At 46.4% G+C, this 18580-nt stretch overlaps 1 protein-coding gene and 2 pseudogenes across 1 annotated transcript in view; 2 read left to right on the forward strand and 1 right to left on the reverse strand.

Moving 5' to 3' along the window:
- The window catches only part of LOC111950126 (probable helicase with zinc finger domain), a 67786-nt gene that overhangs the window by 4877 nt on the left and 44329 nt on the right, over window positions 1–18580 (reverse strand). The window contains 11 exon segments of the mRNA XM_070435301.1: window positions 150–218; window positions 221–277; window positions 280–451; window positions 2474–3074; window positions 3250–3469; window positions 7763–8264; window positions 9004–9086; window positions 9223–9445; window positions 11258–11445; window positions 12603–12654; window positions 16356–16623. Coding sequence (XP_070291402.1) covers window positions 150–218; window positions 221–277; window positions 280–451; window positions 2474–3074; window positions 3250–3469; window positions 7763–8264; window positions 9004–9086; window positions 9223–9445; window positions 11258–11445; window positions 12603–12654; window positions 16356–16623 — 2435 coding nt within the window.
- LOC139028394 (uncharacterized) lies at window positions 3783–5527 on the forward strand (annotated as a pseudogene).
- On the forward strand, window positions 5780–7615 carry LOC111957701 (toll-like receptor 13; annotated as a pseudogene).

Consider the following 18580-nt stretch of genomic DNA (forward strand, 5'->3'; position numbering starts at 1 on the left):
AGTTATCACTGCCAAGTACAATGAGTGCAGTAGGTTACACTTGATCTGCACTGTACCTCGTTCAGGTACATAGTCAATAGAATGCTGAAAAATTAGCATAACAGTTTGAAAACGGTTTAAAAGGTAATTTGTGTGCTTCTGACACATACCTAGGAGGTCCCGGTGTTGAATGAGTGTGCTGGCTCCGTTGCATGGAATGTTCTGGAACGGGCCAGGCCACCTCCGTTGCCGGGCCACAGCTCAGGCGGGTAGCCGTAGGGGCGTGGGGTGTTGGTGGGTGTGTGTGTGGTGAGGGTTGGTTTGTGTGTGGGGTGCTCCTGGGGTCTGGCGGGCAGGGCTGTGGCTGCTGCTGGGCCAAGGCGCGAGCGTCTAGGCGGGCGGATCCCTCGTCTGGYTAGCTGGAGGAGATCCGCCGCTGGTAGAGGGGCCGCCCGGGACCCCTGGGTTCATACTGAGAGAGGGAGAAAGAAAATAACAGAGACAGGTGGGACACAGAAAGGAGGCAAGGAAGGAGAGAAAGAAAAAGACAATATAGGTCAATCACAACGTTCTCATTTCACTTATACAACACATTCACTCTTCTGCCAGAGTGCCCATTACAGTTCCCGTAAGCTGGGAACATGCAGGGAATCATGATTAAAATCCTGGAAAACTCATGGGAATACCAATAAGACGTGATAAGAGCCACGTGAGGGGACAGGCTGAGCATTCCGAAGAGCATTCAAGAAAAACACCCGTTCCGAAATTGGACTATGGTATGAAAACAGAACAGCCTTCGGACCTGAACACCATCCAAAGGTGTTGAGGACTGTGGTGAGCTTAGCCTTTGGGGAGTGACAGTGTTATACTCATCACTCTGTGAGAGACCCTTTCTTCTCTGGAAATGTTGGTCGCATTGCAGGGGGGGGACCAATTTTTTTTTTTACTGAAATGGTCAGATTTTCCAAAAGGACTGACTTCAATCCTCAGTTGAACGGTGATTCTGGGTTAAGCGTGCGGGTGTTAAGAAGCGCGGCTTGGCGGGTCACATGACTCGACATTCACCTCTCCCAAGCCTGTTGGGGAGTTGCAGCGATGACACAATATAGTAATTGGATATCACGAAATTGGAGAGAAAGGGTGGTAAAATATATATATTTTTAGATTAGCAATAAAACTGTACATTTCTCTTCCCCATGTGTAGAATTGCTAGAAGTTAGCCATTTTCCCCCCCAAAACATATTTGTTTTAGGTGGAGGGGTGAGACTTGACTAGTGCAGTATTGAAACTTGACTAGGTGAGGGGTGAGGTGTTGTGCCGTCTCTCCAGGTCTGACTAGCCACCGCACTGAGTTTCCTGCTCAGGCAGGTTTGACTGCCACAGCGGCGCAAAGAGCTAAATAACCTTTAGAACAATGTTGCACCTGGACAAATTATCGAAAATATGTTTGGTAAAAATACTATGTAAATTTGGTATATTCACACACACACACGTATATTTTTGGCCAGCGGGGTCAATGACTTTACCGTGGCGCAGCGCCACAGCTAAATGAAGGCAGCGAAAACACTGGAGAGTCCTAACACTTGAACTGGATACACAGTGGGCGAATATCCGGTCGGAAAAGGATATTGGCATCCGAAAAGAGCAATGTCTTCCAATAAAGTTAATTGCCTGTTAAAATCAAATAAAGGAAAATGCCACGAGGTCGAGTAGGCTGCCACGTTATCGAACAGGCTAGACGATAACACATACGTAGGATGGAGAGGGCTGCTTATTCACTCTGTGGTCTGACCCAGCTGGGTAGGACCAATTGTCTCGGTCGTGTTCATTAGGGACCGCAACGGAAAATGTTTTCAAACATTTTGCACTGGGGAAACAAAAATGAGTGTTGGACAAGTCTATGTAGTCCCTGCCCGTTTGGTGCCTAATGAACCACCATGGACACACACACACACTGTAGCTCTCCAGGACAAGGGTTGCCCAAACCCTGGACCACACCTTCACCCACAGAAATCCTTAATGCTATGCCCTAGCATCTCCTATCCTCAGTCACCTGGCTTTAACGTTCTACTCCGACAAAGTTAGCAATGTTGAGGCAACGGTTAGGAGATTATTTCCCCAGTGTTCGGGCCCCCCGGAGAGCTTCTGAGCAACATGCTGCGCTTTAACTGATACATGTCTCCTTTTCTCACAGTCATTTTTAGGTCAGAAAAACTCATTACAGAGAGTGAGAAAGTCACAGCTTCCATTTCCTGTGATGTCATGGTGAGACATTTCTCTCCAAACATTTCTGTATTAAAATCTTGAAATATATTTGCATGCACCCGTCCGTGCTAAAACGTAGCATTGGAAGTGAGGTGAAAAGACTGTATAATGTAGCACAAAACTGTGACAGACAGGGCATACTAGTAACGGTGACAGATGGGGCCATACTAGTACAATAGTCACAGCAACTCTATTCTTCACACACACATGGATAGAGCATGGTCCTTACCTCTTCTACATTGTGAAGGGCGGTGGCACCTGTTGTTCTGGGGGAGAGAGGGTGGTAGGGCTCCTGGCCTGGGCCTTGACCCTGCTGCTGCTGCTGTTGTTGTTGGTGCTGCTGCTGCTGGTGGTGGAGCTGCATGAGGTGGACCTGCTCCTGTCTACTGGGGTGGGCCATGACGGGCAGCCCATAGGGGAAGCCCTGGCCCTGGGCCAGCATGTGGTTCTGGGCCACGCCAGCTCCGCCGTGAGGCCACTGGGCCTCCTGGAGGAGGTACTTGACCTGCGGGGGCGGGGTTGTGGAGTGGCCCAGCTGGTGGGGGTAGGCGTTGGGGTTGTAGAGCTGGTTCCCCGGGTGCTGCTGGAGACCCGGATTATTGAGGAGCTCCAGCTCGTGGCTGGTGGGGTCTCGGCCGGGATAGGGGCCAGGGGGGAAGGGGCCGGTGTGGTTGGAGGTTACGGACGAGGGGGAGGAGGGGTCTCCCGGGGAGCGGGACTGGACCTGGCGGTACTGGAGCAGGCGGGACTGGGGAGGGGGCTGCATCTCAACCGGGTCCCTGGGATCGGGCTGATCCTGGGGGGGCATCTCTCTCAGGAGGCCTGGGAACCTACGGAGGAGAGAAGACGGATATATAGCCTTAATATCCAAAGGCAGTCAAGTCAGTAGAAAGAGAGGGTGTGAGCGGTAGAGCGAGAGGGAAAAGAGCCCGAGATCGAAAGAGCGCGAGGGAGAGAGAAAGAGAACAAGACAAAGGGAAAGCCGCTCTCGGCCCTGAAGGTTACCTAGTGAAAGGCGGTCCGCCAGCCTCGTCCTCCATGCCGGCGCTCATTCTCCAGTTGGCCCGTGCCAGCAGCTGAGGGGGGAAGCGGGCTAGGCCGGGCTGGGCCAGATGGGCCAGCTGCTGGGGCAGAGGGAAGGCCACACCGCCCTGGAGGAAGGGCCCGGGCTCACCCCACTGGCCCAGCCGCGCCTGCTGGCTCAGGGCCTCCAGAGTTAGGGGGTCTGTTGTAGGGAAAGAGGGACCGAGATTGTTAGATTATGGTTTGATATAAAAAAATATGTATAAAAAAACAATTATTATTTTAATCTCACATCATATGATGCAAAAAACATCATTCTGTGACACTTGCTGTATTTTGAAAGTTCTATATATTGAAAGTGTAATTGCTGACATGCAAAAAATGTTGGGAGTATATCAACAGTGGACTAACAAATACCAAAAGATAGTTTGAGTGGTATTTTCTCTCAAGTGTTTGCCTAGGTAGTAGAAGCATTGGAAGACTAGGAGTCATCACCAGATTGCTTAAACCTAGGCATGTCCGAGTAGTCTTTAGATATGAAAATATCAAAGTTGTAGTGACAAGGGGTTGTTTCTGGACCCGGACAAAGTCTCAAATTAAAAACAAGCCATAGCCTACGGTCGCTACCTCACAGCCCAACCAAGGTGTGAAACCAAGAGCAAACTGGAACTACAAGAGATGTTCAGACAGAATCATTTCAATAAAAGGTGTTTAATTATTAAAATCATATGTCTGCATAATTAAACCCAGATGAATGCTGTAGTGTCACGTGTTAGGTTTAATTAACAAAAAAAACACCTTTTATTAAACTTCTCCTTTCCTCAGAGAACAGATTATATATTTAGTGAAAGCGTAAGGTTGACAGTGTAATGTTATCCTTTCTGGGTGAAAAAGAACCTGGAAGTTTGCCTAAGGTCGGTACTGAAATCCAGCTACTCGAAGGGAAAATAGTTGTTTTCAGAAAGCCATTTCAAATAAAGAATTTCAGTCAAACACTATTTTCTCTGGATTAACCATGACTTGAACCATTCAAAGTTCAAAAACGTTGTTTCCCTATAGCTAATTACCTGACCTTTTGTGTAATTATGTGAAAGTGATACCAGCATCAACTTTAAAACAAAAAAAGTGAGGGGCTAAACTGATTACTGGATCTCCCACAACAACAGGAGGCACTCACCGAAGTGCCCACAAACATCGGTTTAGTCTCACGTGACCTCAGACTGTTGCATGTCAAAGATACAGACCACACCCCCACTACTACCACCACCACCACCTCTCAGGGATTCTGAAGAAAAGCAAATTGAAGAGTTGACCAATTATAACCTTGTGTCCCACAGCCTCTCGGGGCCAAGCCATAAAAATACAGACTAGGAAGAGATTACAGAGATGCAGCAAAAGCTATACATGTATACTGTAAATAGATCAACAGGAGATGCACACAGCTACAACACAGCAGTGAAATAACTCCAGGTCTTCATTCCACTGGACAAGTCATCTCACCAACATCTCGTCCCATTGGAAAAAGGCGCTTCCTTCTTTGTGCGCAGGCCTTTATTTGTCACTGAATGACAAGAAACGTTTCTGGACAAGACATTTATTTCCTTGGACAAACTATAGTTTGACCATCAACACACTTTATCGAACCAGTGTCTACTTCACAAAAAAGACGAGGCTACTCAGTGTTCAGTATGGACTATTTGCAGCATGGATGGTTGGTTCCTGAGGTTGGTTGAGTAACACATTCTCTATGAGAAGACTTGACTATTGGTTTTCATTCACCCCAACTGCCCATATGGCAACCTCAGTGCCACGTGCTGGGATGTATGTGTCCTCAACCTCTCCATCATTCTGTCAAACTACCATGCCCTCTGTCTTGAGATAAGAGAAGAATCTGTCCTGCTGTCTGGCGCTCTGCCTCGATTTGACAACCTCAAGAGCCTTTACATACAGGGCTGTCCAGGGTGAAGAAACTCTCTCTGTACTGCAGTAAGTGTTACAATTCATCACTTCTATCCAACATCTTTACTGACCTGACTAATCTGGAGGAACTGTCAATTAATAACTATAGGCTTTGGGTGATGGCACCGGACGCATTGGGGGGAGGGGGGGTGGATTCCTCTTCTGAAGAAACTCAGTCAACACCTGTACACAGGAGCTCGCTGATTTGTTTTGTAGGATTTCTCAATATGTCCCAGTCATTGACGAGCCTGGACTTTACATCAGACGAGATAGTCATTTTGAGACACCAGAACTGCTGTGAAACAAAAAAGGAGCTGTTCTTGAGCTTCCTTACGTCTATCGTCTTCAAGAGGTGTTTCTTACATTCCATAATGCACGTCGTTTAGAAAAAGGAGCATTCAAATGCTTTGAAAACATCTCATCTCGGTCTTTGCCCGCTATCGATGAGGTACAGAAACAGCTTCTGCAGTCTGGTATCAACGGATTAGGTTATTTTCCCTTTGACGAGGAAAAGCATTTCCTTCGAGTCAGTTTGTGAGACTGTATTCAAACTCTCAATCACACAACTTGAATTAGATCACTGTAAATTCAGGAACTACACCACATCTGCAGTCAAAAACTGCTTGGGTAAAAAGTCGATCATTCTTGTTGGCTTTGGATTTCATGCCAGCATAAACTTGAGCTTGATACATTATCTGAAGAATGTCACCAAGATGAGTTTCCCTTTTTGACAAAGCTGAGCTTGGTGTTCTTTGTGACACTCAAAAGGGACCCGTCACCTGGCTGAAGGCACTGTCTCTGAAATGGCTCAACATGCCAAACATCTCAGAGCAGTTCTGTTGTTTCACACATTTGGAGCGGCTGGATTTAGCAATCAATCAAATCACCACTATTGCCGACTTTACATTTAATGGACATAGACAATTGAGGTTCCTAAACCTAAGTAGTAACAATATCTCACAGATTACCAAGCACGTTTTCTACGGCCTGCGAAGCTTGGAGACCATAACACTGGAAGATAACCCAGTTGTTCACGTCAAAGCTCATGCATTAATCCACCTTACTTCCCTAAAGAGTATAGATTCAGGAAACTTTCTCCCTCCAACCAGTGAGTCAGAGAATAGTGTGAATCTTCCCTCAGGGGTTGATGCACATGACAATTTTCTCAACCTGACCATTATCATTGGCAGCAACACCAAAAGCAGGCTTGTCCCTTCGACTCCGTGTCCCAACCGTGTCCTTCAAAGACTGCTGGAGGCCGTTCTTCCAGTCTGTCGTCAGCCTCGCAGGCAAGACAGAGCGCCTCCTGTGTGGGTCTCACTTCGCCGCAAAGTACTTCCCCTCCCTGCAGGAGTTTGACTTCCAGTCAAAGCTCTATGCCAAGTTTACAGACATGACTGACCTGAACAGGCTTGTGCAGTTGAGGTATCTGAAGCTGGAAGAACTGGACCTTAACCTGCAGCCAGGGCTGGCCTTGTTCCACAACCTGACCAGGCTGGAGAGCCTGAACCTTAACGACTGTGGAATCCTAAGTCTAGAGGAGGACCTGAGCAGAAACCTGCACTCCCTCAGGCAGCGCGAATCGATGAGGAGTTCATGGCGATGGAAAGCTTCCCAGAACCCCTGACCAGCCTGAGGTACACGCTATTCGCAGATCCTCACCTGTACTGCAGCGGTAACAATGCTTGGCTAATCATCTGGGCCCAGAGACAAAAACAAGTCCAGGTCATCTTGTTTCAGGCCGGAGAAGTGGAGCTGACATGAAAAAATGCTAACGGTATCCAGAACTTGGAGGCCAACTGTACCCTGGACCTGGGATTTGTCCTGTTCCTCTGCARCTCCCTYGCCCTGCTCCTCTTCATGCTGGTGGTCCTGCTCCATCAGCTGGCCCTCTTCCACATTGTCCGAGGCTGGCTGGAGGAAGGATTGCGGAGGCGCAACCCCAGGTACCGCTATGATGCCTTTGTGTCGTACAGCAGAAAAGACAAGTGCTGGGTGGTGGAACAGCTGCTGCCCAACCTGGAACAGAGGGGGCCTCTCTTCCRATGTCTCTGTCTGCACAGCAGGGACTTCCAGCGAGGGAAGGACATCGTGGACAACATCACAGCGAGCCTCTACGCCAGCCACCACTTCCAGCGCAGTAACTGGTGCTTGCGGGAGCTGAGACTGGCCACTCTCCGTATGCTGGTGGAGCACAGGAACTTCCTCATCCTGGTATCCTGGAGGACATCCCATATAGGCAGATGTCTGCCCACCACCGTCTAGCCATAATGGTCAAGACCTACCTGGACTGGCCCCGTCACACAGCCTGCCTTCTGGGACCATCTGTGGACCAAACTAGCCCCTCCTGAACCACAGCCCAGACTAACGCAACACACATTTACACCTGTATACCTACCTGTATCACAACAAGGTTATTCAACATTTACAGATTCTTGTTAGCTATTTTGTTGTTATGGTTTGAATAAACTTCCCYGTTAGAGGTGACAAAAAAAAAGTAGCACTCGTAGAATTTGAACTCTATGGTAGAACTCACCCATCCCATCTCCCAGGCCTCCTTCCTGGTTCTCCTCTCCGAAGCTGTTAACTCGGCTGGGCTGCGACAGGGCCGGGTGGTGCCCCACCTGGTGGCCCATCTGGGACCTGATGGAATTCCCCATCTCCTCCGGCCCCTCCTCCTCAGTCTCCGGCACACCTCTGTGGGAGGCCATGGCCCCACCAAAGAAGGAGGGGTTGTGGCCGCCGCTGGCGTAGGCTGGGGATAGCTGGGCCGAGTGATGCTGGTTAGGCTGACCCATGGCCGGGCCCCCACCTGGGTGCTGGGTCGGCACCCTAAAGGGGAGCCTGGACACGCCGGGGTACTGTGGGGGGAAAGCCCGACCCACGGGATGGGGGGCAAAGGCCGGGTTGGGGGGCGCCAGGTGGTAGTTGAGTGGTCTTTGGCTTGAGTTGTCCTTGCGGTGAAGCATGGCATTGGGGAAGCCCAGTCCGTCRGTCTGAGAGTCCAGACCCCGGCCACCGCCCGGGTCACACTCTCCCTGGAGCAGTTGAAAACAAAGTGTGAGCAGGGCTACAATCAACTTGCTCATTTAGCCATACAGCAATTCTACAGAATGAATTAAACTATATTAACTTATATATGTATTCATTTATACATGTATCAATTCTAAATAGTTCATTAACTATAAATGGGTTGGCTGACAATGTCAAGAAAACGATGCTTCATTCGGGCAGAAGTCTGTGTATTGTTGTGATTCTGGACGGCCAGATGGATAGAAACGATGACAAGAAACTGCCAGGTGGGGAATCGCAAGTGACTCGTTTCAGCCAGTTTTATCTTGTTCTTGATACCATGTGTTGTTTTGTGTTTTGACTGATGTCACATTTATGCRAATATGGCTAAAATTCGCTAGCTAGCTAACCAACAATTGTATTTGAGAGAAAACAAGTGCTGATTATTGAAAACAAATACATTTGCACAAACATTGGAGCCTAAATATAGTTTACATGTTGTCAACAATCAAGCCAACCCAGTCTGTTTTGCCCCATAGTTGTACACGCGTCGGTTTTGTTGCTAAACAACCAACCACTCTATATCAATACATATTTCTGTAAATACGTGTGAGCAAAGCAAAACTCCTTTTTGAAATCATGTATTATTTGAATTATTGCTAAATAGAGGCTTTAATGGAGACTAGTAAAAGTAATTTTTCTCATTGTGATTAAGCACCAACTAAGCCCACAGCGTGACTACAGAGCGAGTCAACAACAACGTACCTGTTTGTCCTTCATCTCCGAGGTCTTCCTCTCTGGTGTCTGCAGCCGACTCTGCTCGGACTTTGCACACCCGTCCATTTTACCTGAGGGGGGGGGGTTCAAAAACGCAGGCACTTTTTCAGCTTCTGTGCTGTGTTTGAGTTACTGTGCTAAGACACCGACGTCACACAGTTTCTACCAATTTCCACAATAAAGCACTTCAACTTATTTGCTACACACCGTTTCTGACAGAATCAGCCTGAAGCTCCTTGTCGGGACTGGTCTGCTGGCCCATGCCCAAGGGGGAGGGGTGTGTGACTCCGCCGTAGGGGATGGGCGAGCCCCGGTTCTGGGCCTGCAGCAGGTTCAGATTGTAGGCCATGGCCGCCTGGTGGCTCATAATGCGTGGGTCCATGGCGAAGCGGTTCTGATAGCCGGGCCACGGCAACTGGATGGGGACAGACTGGACATCACATCAATACGAGTCAATATAAAATCAATCGACGCAATACGCCTAGTCAGAGCAGACGGGGTCGACAGGAAACAGGTCAGCTAATTCCAGTGGTGTTCTATCGAAGTTCATTCTAAAATGTTGACTACAGTGCATTCTCCCTGTTAAATAAATTATACAAATATTGCTAGAACCAAATAAGTGCAAGTCTAGGTAACCGATCATTCCTAAAGAGTGATCTAGGTACCTATGCCAATTTATGAAATGATCCCTTTTTCCCCATGGACATCCTAGTAAAATGCATTAAGACTTTCACAACTGACATGTAAATACATATGCAGGAGATACTGTGTTGAAGAGTGAATGCAGTTTGCCTTGACGCGTCGAGCTGAACTACAATGCCAGATATTTAAGCAATAAGGCACCTCCTGGCGGTTTGTGGTATATGGCCAATATAAGGCTGTTCTAATGCACGACGCAACGCAGAGTGCCTGGACACAGCCCTTAGCCGTGGTATATTGGCCATATACCACAAACCCCCAGGAGGTGCCTTATTGCTATTATAAACTGGTTTATATGCCCCCCCCCCACCCCCCTTGTGCAGACAGTCTATGTGAAAAGCACAGTGGCTGATGCAGGTCGGAGGAAACAGTGTGTTAAAATATGAATCTGTTTCTGTGAGAGAGAGCAGTTCGATGTTGGATTGGTATCTACCACCTGTCAGACCGGCTGGTGAGTGAAACATATCCCTTTATTGCAGTGGATGCAAATTGATTGACAATAGTGAGCAGAAACACAATGAACATTTTGAAAAAGGCCATTTTGAACAAAGCACATCCATTCATATTTCCCCTCTGCCAAAAAAAAGAGGCATTGGTATGCGAAGGAATGAAGGCTCTCCGATTGTTTGCATGGTGCATATAATAAACGAACTCCTATATAAAATGTATTTTCATCCCCAAAAAAGTATGCCAAAAAAATCCTTGTCAAATATAAAGAAAAAGGCCCTGAAAACAGTAAAATTATATTTTGCTTCCCAAAATGATGAAACAGAAAAAAGGATGCCATGTATCCAATGAGAACATAATTTTAAACAGTCTCCCCCTCTGTGTGTCGACACTTAGCTATTTGCCGTGGAAAATCATCCTCCTGATTAAAAAAAAAAAAACTCATTCTATCAGCCCTGTGCCATGATGGTTTAATGGGAAAACAAACAGCCTAGGTTGGGTTAGATGGAGAGTTGACTTGCTTTCCATTAGTGAACGAGGAATAACGAGCGTGAAATCTCACCCCGCGGGCCGAGCCGAAAATGTTCAGACTAACAGAAGTCATTATTCTCAATTAACGTGTTGTTCTCGGTCTTGTTGTCAGACGAGGAGGAGACGGAGGGCCCAAACACAAAASGAACATTTTGCAATCAAGCTTATGGGGATTTTGGCACTCTATTAGCAATCGTTACGCGCTGCTGAGTTTTCGTTAACAACTCGGCATAACACCACAGCCCGACTGACAAGTCTGAATTAAATGCAGTATTGCATAAGGGGTCCGTGTTTTTTCCTCGACTGATTCATCATGTTACAACCCCAAAAAAATAAATCTTGTTTTCCTTGAAACTGAAACTGAAAGATTTGTGTAAGTCAGTGTGTGTGTGCTAGCATAAGAGTGTACGGTACGCTGTATGCTCTTGCACACACAGTTAACCCCTTCCAACTCCGACTCAAAGTAATACACTTACAAAAATGCATTAATTCAAACCAAAACCCGCACATGTTGAGTCTTTCCTCAACAATAAACAACTACAATTCCCAGTAGCAGTATACTTACAGGCAGTGGCATGGACATGACCATGTTGCCTCCGTAGACGGCGGGCACGTAGAGGATGCTGGCACCCGTGTGGGGGTCTATCCTCTGCACGGGACTGGGGGACTTGCCCATGCCGCCAGGTGTGCCCCCTAAGGGCGGCGTGAACGCCCGGATGGGGTTGCCCATCAACACCGCAGGGTTGGGTTGAACTGGAGAGGGTGGGGGGGATTAAGAGAAGAATAAAATAAAAGTTAATATCTGCTAATAAATGTGCAACTCTTAGAAGTAGAAGAGAATAGTAGAACATATAAAAGTTTATATCTGCTAATGATTTGCTACTCCTAAGTGATATTCATTACAGCAGTGGCTAGTCTTGCTGCTAATCCTGAAGGATTTTATTATCTAGACCAAATCACTGTTTTGGTCTGTGTTATTTGTGCCTATGCGGACCAAGCTAATTTCCCCATGAGATAATAAGTTATTGTATTTTGAAACAATTGGTACTTAAGATGTCTTAACTTAATACTGTATTGTCAACAACAATTGCACCATGTTGGTCTTCAAGTGTAGATCTAGCTAGAAAGATAATTCCTTGACCCCAAGTCAGTGATAAAGAACAGTTAACCTTATAGAAACTGCCACAGTAGCCTTGGGCGTAAAGTTCTGCAGTTGATGTAGGGGTGGGTGATGGGGGACAGGATGGTGATGGGGGGGCTCTGTTGCATGATGATAATTATGCTGGCAGTGATTATTGTGATGATAGTAATAATAACATGTACTGTTATGACGGTACTCTTGGTGCGCTTCCCTGTCTTCGCCCTAGCTCTCCGTCTAAAGGGATGGCACAACATGCCTCCTTCTATCCATCTCTCCCCTGCCCGCCTGGTGCTTTCTCCATACGGGGTGACTAGATTCATGGTGACAGCGCTCCTACACAGTAGGGTACACTATGCTCTGTGCTACAGCTCTCTAATAGTGCATATTCGCATCCCAGTGGAACGTGAACCATTGAGAAGTGAATCCAATCAATGGAAAAGAAAGAAATGGTATTCTTCCTGTATCATGACTAATGTAATAGGTTTGTTGTTTTTGGAGAAGAGGGAAACACATTTTGAGTATGTTCGTGGAGAGATGGAAGTTTAAGACTTGGACAGTGCGCTTCAGCCTCAAACTACATACAGCTAGAGTATAGTGTTCATGACTTGGCAGTGTTTACCCGTACACTAACAGCGGTAACTGTTTCGGTCTGTGTGCGAGCGGTTTGTATTGAGATTGGGATGCTCTTTCTGGAGTCCACACCAAAGTGGATACAAATAGACAAGTCAACACTCAGATGACGGAAGGACGAGGAAAGACGGACACTCACCAAATCCTTCAGGTGGGAAGTGCTCCGTGTGGTTCGCATGTTGACCTTTCCCCTGGAAGAGAATGAGAGAGAGAGAGAGGGAGGCATCCTTAGAAAGCGCTGGAGCGAGAGAAGGGGAGGAGCGCGAGGCTCCCTATATGAAGCGGTGGGCAGGCGACGGCAACCGCAAGGTCCGTGGTGGCCCACATATGTCACAATGGCTACACGGTTAACGCTTCCAAAACACTTTAAAATAGCCGACACTGTTGAATCTAAATGGCAATAACACTCTTGGAGGATAACGCATTCACTGCAGCTCTTGAATATAAAGCCACCGTGTGGATTCATGAGGGAGGCAGCTATAGTATTCTAGGGCCAGGAGTTTTACCTAACGTGACCAGACTAGGGAAAACCGCTAATAGAAAGAATAAGCAATGGGTCAAAACATTTGAAACATCCTGCATTTGAGTTCTTAGCGAAAGTAGGCTTTCGTGCGGTCAAGTCATGTGGGCAGAAATACTACTGGCCCTAAGATATCAAAACGACGTAGGTTTCCTATTTTCCCACTCCTCGCTTCCTTCTTTAAATCGTTTGACCAATTCTATGCTCGTAGAAAAATGTCCATCCTATACTCACGTGTCATTTAATAATCTCTTCAGCTGGAACTGGGTGTTCTATAGCTGTTATGATGGTCGCATAGAGAAGCGCTTCCTTACATTACTACTGTATTAAAAGGCTAGCACACATCACGCACGTTTTTCATCAGTTTCTCTGCTAATGAGGACTGACACTAACTGGCGTGAGCAAGCAAACACAATACCCCATTTAGCAGACACTTTTCCCCCAAAGCAACTTACACAAGCACGCACCAATAAGTCTTAATTATCTCTCTCCATCTCTCTCTTGCCATACAGAGAAGAGGCAATTCTGTGCCCCCTGGTTCCATTTTAAACTGCCTCACAACATCGGGCAGTATCTTTCAAACAACAACAAAGTCTGACACTGATTGTTATGTGACCAACAACATGGAAGTTCTCCATCCAATTGCCTTTAGGTGGATTGCAACCTGTTGCATTATTGATGCACGGAGGAATGTACACAATAATCTACTTTAGCGTGTCTTAGCGTAGCCGAGCTGAGGCTAGGTGGTGGTGTTAACTGATAACAGTTGACGTGGTTTCCCTTGGGGGGGGATGCGCCTCATGATAGGTTAGATGGCTGGTTTGGGTTCCCTTTATCGGTTTATACACTCAGGGAATGCTTCTTGTAGTTGTGTTAAACTATTAGAAGTGTGAGCCTTTTACTATTAAATATAACCTTTATTTAACTAGGCAAGTCAACACAGGACAAGCTAGTTAACCTAGTAATATCATCAATCATGTGTAGTTAACTAGTGATTACGTGAAGATTGATTGTTTTTATAAGATAAATTTAATGCTAGCTAGCAACTTACCGTGGCTCCTTGCAGCCACAAGGTCCTTTTGATGCTGCACTCGCGTAACAGGTGGTCAGCCTGCCATGCAGTCTCCTCGTGGATTGCAATGTAATCGGCCATAATCGGCGTCCAAAAAGGCCGATTACCGATTGTTATGAAAACTTGAAATCGMCCATGCCGATTAATTGTCGACCTCTATTCGCAATGTCACTCCTGCCAAGCCAACCTCTGTCACAGGTGCAATACAGTGGCTAATAATAGCTCCATTGCATCTGCCTGGCATAGATTCTTCTAGGTCTATACCAGGCCAGATGACCAGTGCCACACAGCTAGAGGGGGAGATTGAGACAGAGCTGGAGGACACCTTCAGACCAGGGGACACCGGGTGATGGCAGCAGCATTTCCTGCTTAGCAGCCATATTGGACCAGTGATATTGGGAGCTCGGAACAAGTCTACACAAAGTGACAGCAATGTCAGATGCACCTGGAGGATGAATACCTGATCAAGATGGGCTCACGCGCTCTCACACACACACACACACACACACACACGGTTATCAGTCTGCTCACACAAGATGGCAAACAAACTTTGTCGAAAAGGTCTGGAGACGTTTCTCTGCAGCAGTGTCTCTAGAAGATGCTTTTATCAGCGGCGTGAAAGAAGGTAAAGTAATCCAAAACAGTCCATGAATGAATACCGATACTGTTTACCGCCCAGCCCTACATGGCAGGAAACAGCGAGCCTTACTACTGACCTTTCTGTATGGAGTAGTATTTTAAAAAGAGTAAGAGCCCGTAACCAACCCACTGTGTGTGTGTGTGTGAGCCAGTATGCGAGCTATTATGTGTGCACGACTGTCTGCACGTGTGTGTGATGTGGATATCCACCTCATTAGACGTAGTTGGCGATAGAGGGGCCTGGCAGTTGTGGTGATTTAGTTCACCTTTATGCCGGTAGCGAGGACAGCAGAAAAACAGTTAACATTTTCACAGGGCGAGACAAAAAAAAATTAAAAAACACTTTAGAAAAGTAAAACACGGTTTTGCGATAATAATAAAAACTACCGAGAGGACGTGACAGGAAATTACTCTTGCTGCAACCACAAAAAAAAAAAAAAATGTTTTCCAAAAGGCCCGCGAGGGAACCAATTACGGTGTATTGAACTGACGTTTATTTAATTGAAAATAAGATTCATTCCTTGAGCCCTAAAACCACTGACTACGTGAGTGTACTCTTGTACTAATACCACCAAGACAAAGACACTGGATAGCCAGAGCCATGCATCCCTCTCATTAGGGCTGTGACAAAGGCATGGAATTTTAGAGGAAGGTAATTGGTCAGCCAAATGATTGCATTCACGCCACCCCACCCCCACCAAAACACTATATCTAAATCAAATGAGAGCCTTTTCACAATAGCAGTTGTCACAAAACGCTTACACAGAAACAGAGCCTAAAACCCCAGAGAGCAAGCAATGCAGATGTAGAGGCACGGTGGCTAGGGAAAAACTCCCTAGAAAAGGCAGGAACCTACTGTAGGAAGAAACCTAGAGGAACTAGGCTCTGAAGTGGCCAGTCCTATCCTATTTTTGTTAAGACTGACATTTTCTCCTCCGCACTTGACTGCATGTGCTGCTGCAGGAAGGGGGCGTTGCCTAGGCAAACCAGAACTTGTTTGCTACAACACCTTGATTGTATCACCAACGAGCAACAAAGTTATATCAAGTTGTAGAGTCCACGTTACAGCAGAAACAGACTCAAATTCACGAATGCCCGTCAGTCCTGTATTCAATCAGATGTTTGTTTGACACAAAATTATAATAAATAAATACAATTTTTATGGTTAGTTTATTTCCATGACAGTCCTCATCCATAACTGTCGGTTACACGGTTATAAGGTAATTGTGACAGCCCTCTCTCTCATCACGGTTCGCTTAATATACACTTAGTGTACAACACATTAGGAAGACATTCCCAATATTGAGTTTCACCCCCTTTCGCCCACAGAAGAGCCTAAATTCGTCGGGGCATGGACTCTATAAGGTGTCAGAAGCGTTCCACATGGATGCTGGCCCATGTTGACTCCAATGCTTCCCACAGTCGTGTCAAGTTGGCTGGATGTCCTTTGGGTGGTGGACCATTCTTGATACACTCGGGAAACTGTTGAGTGTGAAAAACCCAGCAGCGTTGCAGTTCTTGACACAAAAACCTAGTGCAACAAAGACCTCAATTCACAGTACCTCCAGCCTTCAGTATCCTAGTACATCTCCACACCCAAGACCCATAGCCCCAAGTGCCCAGCTGCTCTGCCACCCCTCCCCCAGGCTTAACACACTTACCTTTGCGGGAGACTGCTGCGGTTGCTGCTGCTGGGGCTGCTTGATGGCCGTGTGTCCCTGGGGGTGTGGGTGTTGGTGATGGTGATGATGGGGGTGCTGGGCCGGCTGGGCCCGCAGGGCGCGGGGGATGAACTCGGGCGCCAGCGGGTTGAGCACGTAGGTCTTCTTGAGCTCAAGGGCCTCCAGCTGGGCCTTGATCTGCTCATAGGTGATGCCGTGCAGGCTGGCGTTCTCGTGGCAGATGGAGATGAACTTCTCCCAGAACTTTCTGTGAGAGGGGGGGAGAGGGGGGTGATGTGAGTGGCATGGACATATACGGACGTGTTCTCATAATACACTTTATCTTGACTCTCGAACACTTGGTTGCACACTCGCTCACACGCCGACTTAAGTCATTTCAAGAAATGCCTAGTGCACAACGCGCGCACACACACTAGATCACATCATTATGCTCTTTTTGTTTACAAAGCCCTGCTCCACAAACTTCCGACTTACCTAACATCACTGTTAAGATTTAAAATGACAAGTTATCAACCCCGTTCACAGGAGACTCTGGACTCTGGAGACTCTTTTAGGTAATTCAGCCTTTAAATTTCCTTCCACCTTACATGTGGAACAATCTACAATATGCTTTAAAATTGGAGGAATTGGTGCCTCTAGGGTATTTCAGACATTCTTTTCACTGAAAAATGTCTGTTTTTTATGATTGTGTTTTACTTTTTGTGTATTGTTGTGTACAATAACGTGTATTTTAATGTGTAGTTTAATGTTTAGATGTGTATTGGGGTGCTATACAGGGCTCACCTGGAAAATACTCCCTGTCAAAAAGGTTAAAATAGTCAAATCCTGCACAGAATCTTCATGTAAAAGGCTCCTACTTTCAGAATTCGATTATTAAACCACCCACTACTGTAGATAGGACTCCAAATCATGTACTGTAGCATAAATGAATAAATCACGGTCCATTTAAAAAGGGCTACTGTAGGCAACAACACCAAAGCAAATGAAGTTCTTTGTCAATTCAAAAGAACATGTCTTTAGTGGTGATGGCATGTTCATAACAGATCAGTTCTGACGAGTAGACCGTGTGTTTTGTGAGTCTATGATTTACATGTTTGTGTATATATATGTGCACGTGTACGGAAACAACACAGCTTGCATAATGTCCGGGTGAACAAAAATTTCCGGAAATTATTCACAGATTTGCATATTAACTGCAGAACCTGTGGCCGAGGGAAAATAGGCGGTCAGCCCTTTTAAGGAACAGAAACAGGCCCCTATTCACAACTGTCCCTTACATCATCAATATGCGACAGCTACAGGTGCTGTCAAATGACACAGCATACTCATCACAAACCCAACGATAAATATTCAAAGAAGGGGTCAATGTTAGTGACTTGAAAATGACTGCATCTAGAGTAGACGTCTCTATGAAAAAGCATCACTATGATGCAAGCTTGCGAGATTCACTACTGCCTAACTTAAGGGTCAGTTCCATTTCAACTCCATTTAAGAAGTAAATTGAAAAATCCTTATAGAATATTAAATGGTATTGAATTTACATTTCTATGAATCTCTAGCTTTACTCGGAAAGCAAATGCAAGGCTTTTGTGCTGGTATAAAATTGAGGGCACCTCACAATTATGGCTGGTGTGGTACAGTGCACGTCTCACAGAACACAGCGCTAGGACTCCAGTGGCAACGTGCATCTTCTCTCCTTATTGTGGCTGGATGGGAGGTAGATGTGTGTCTGGGTTATATCATTGATCTGCAGTGACTTGCGAAGGCTATTTTTTGTCAAATCAGGCGTCAATAAGATGGTCTGAGTCTGTCCCCCCCATAGGCGAGACCACCCCCACCCCATCCCGTCTCCTCAGATTATCCACGTTTAAGGCATCGCTTCCATGACCCACATCCAGCCGACACGGGCGGCATGGACAGAGACAACACAATCTGTTCATTCTGAGTTTCAAGTCCAAATAGATGGAGAATTCTATCAATTTTACACAATCCGTAAAACAAATCTGAATTAGTAAGTTCACCGCCAATTTGTTTGTTTATTCGATGTGCATTCACCAAGAGCACGACTGTATTCCACACGTCATTCACGAAAGACCATGTGAACAATAGTAGAAGCGTCTAAAAAGATAGAGATGATAACATGCCTGGTGACATTTCACTGTGGAGGGGTATATGTGTATATAGAACTGCTATGGCCGCTCTCT

Source organism: Salvelinus sp. IW2-2015, linkage group LG1, assembly GCF_002910315.2.
Source record: "Salvelinus sp. IW2-2015 linkage group LG1, ASM291031v2, whole genome shotgun sequence".
Taxonomy (NCBI): domain Eukaryota; kingdom Metazoa; phylum Chordata; class Actinopteri; order Salmoniformes; family Salmonidae; genus Salvelinus; species Salvelinus sp. IW2-2015.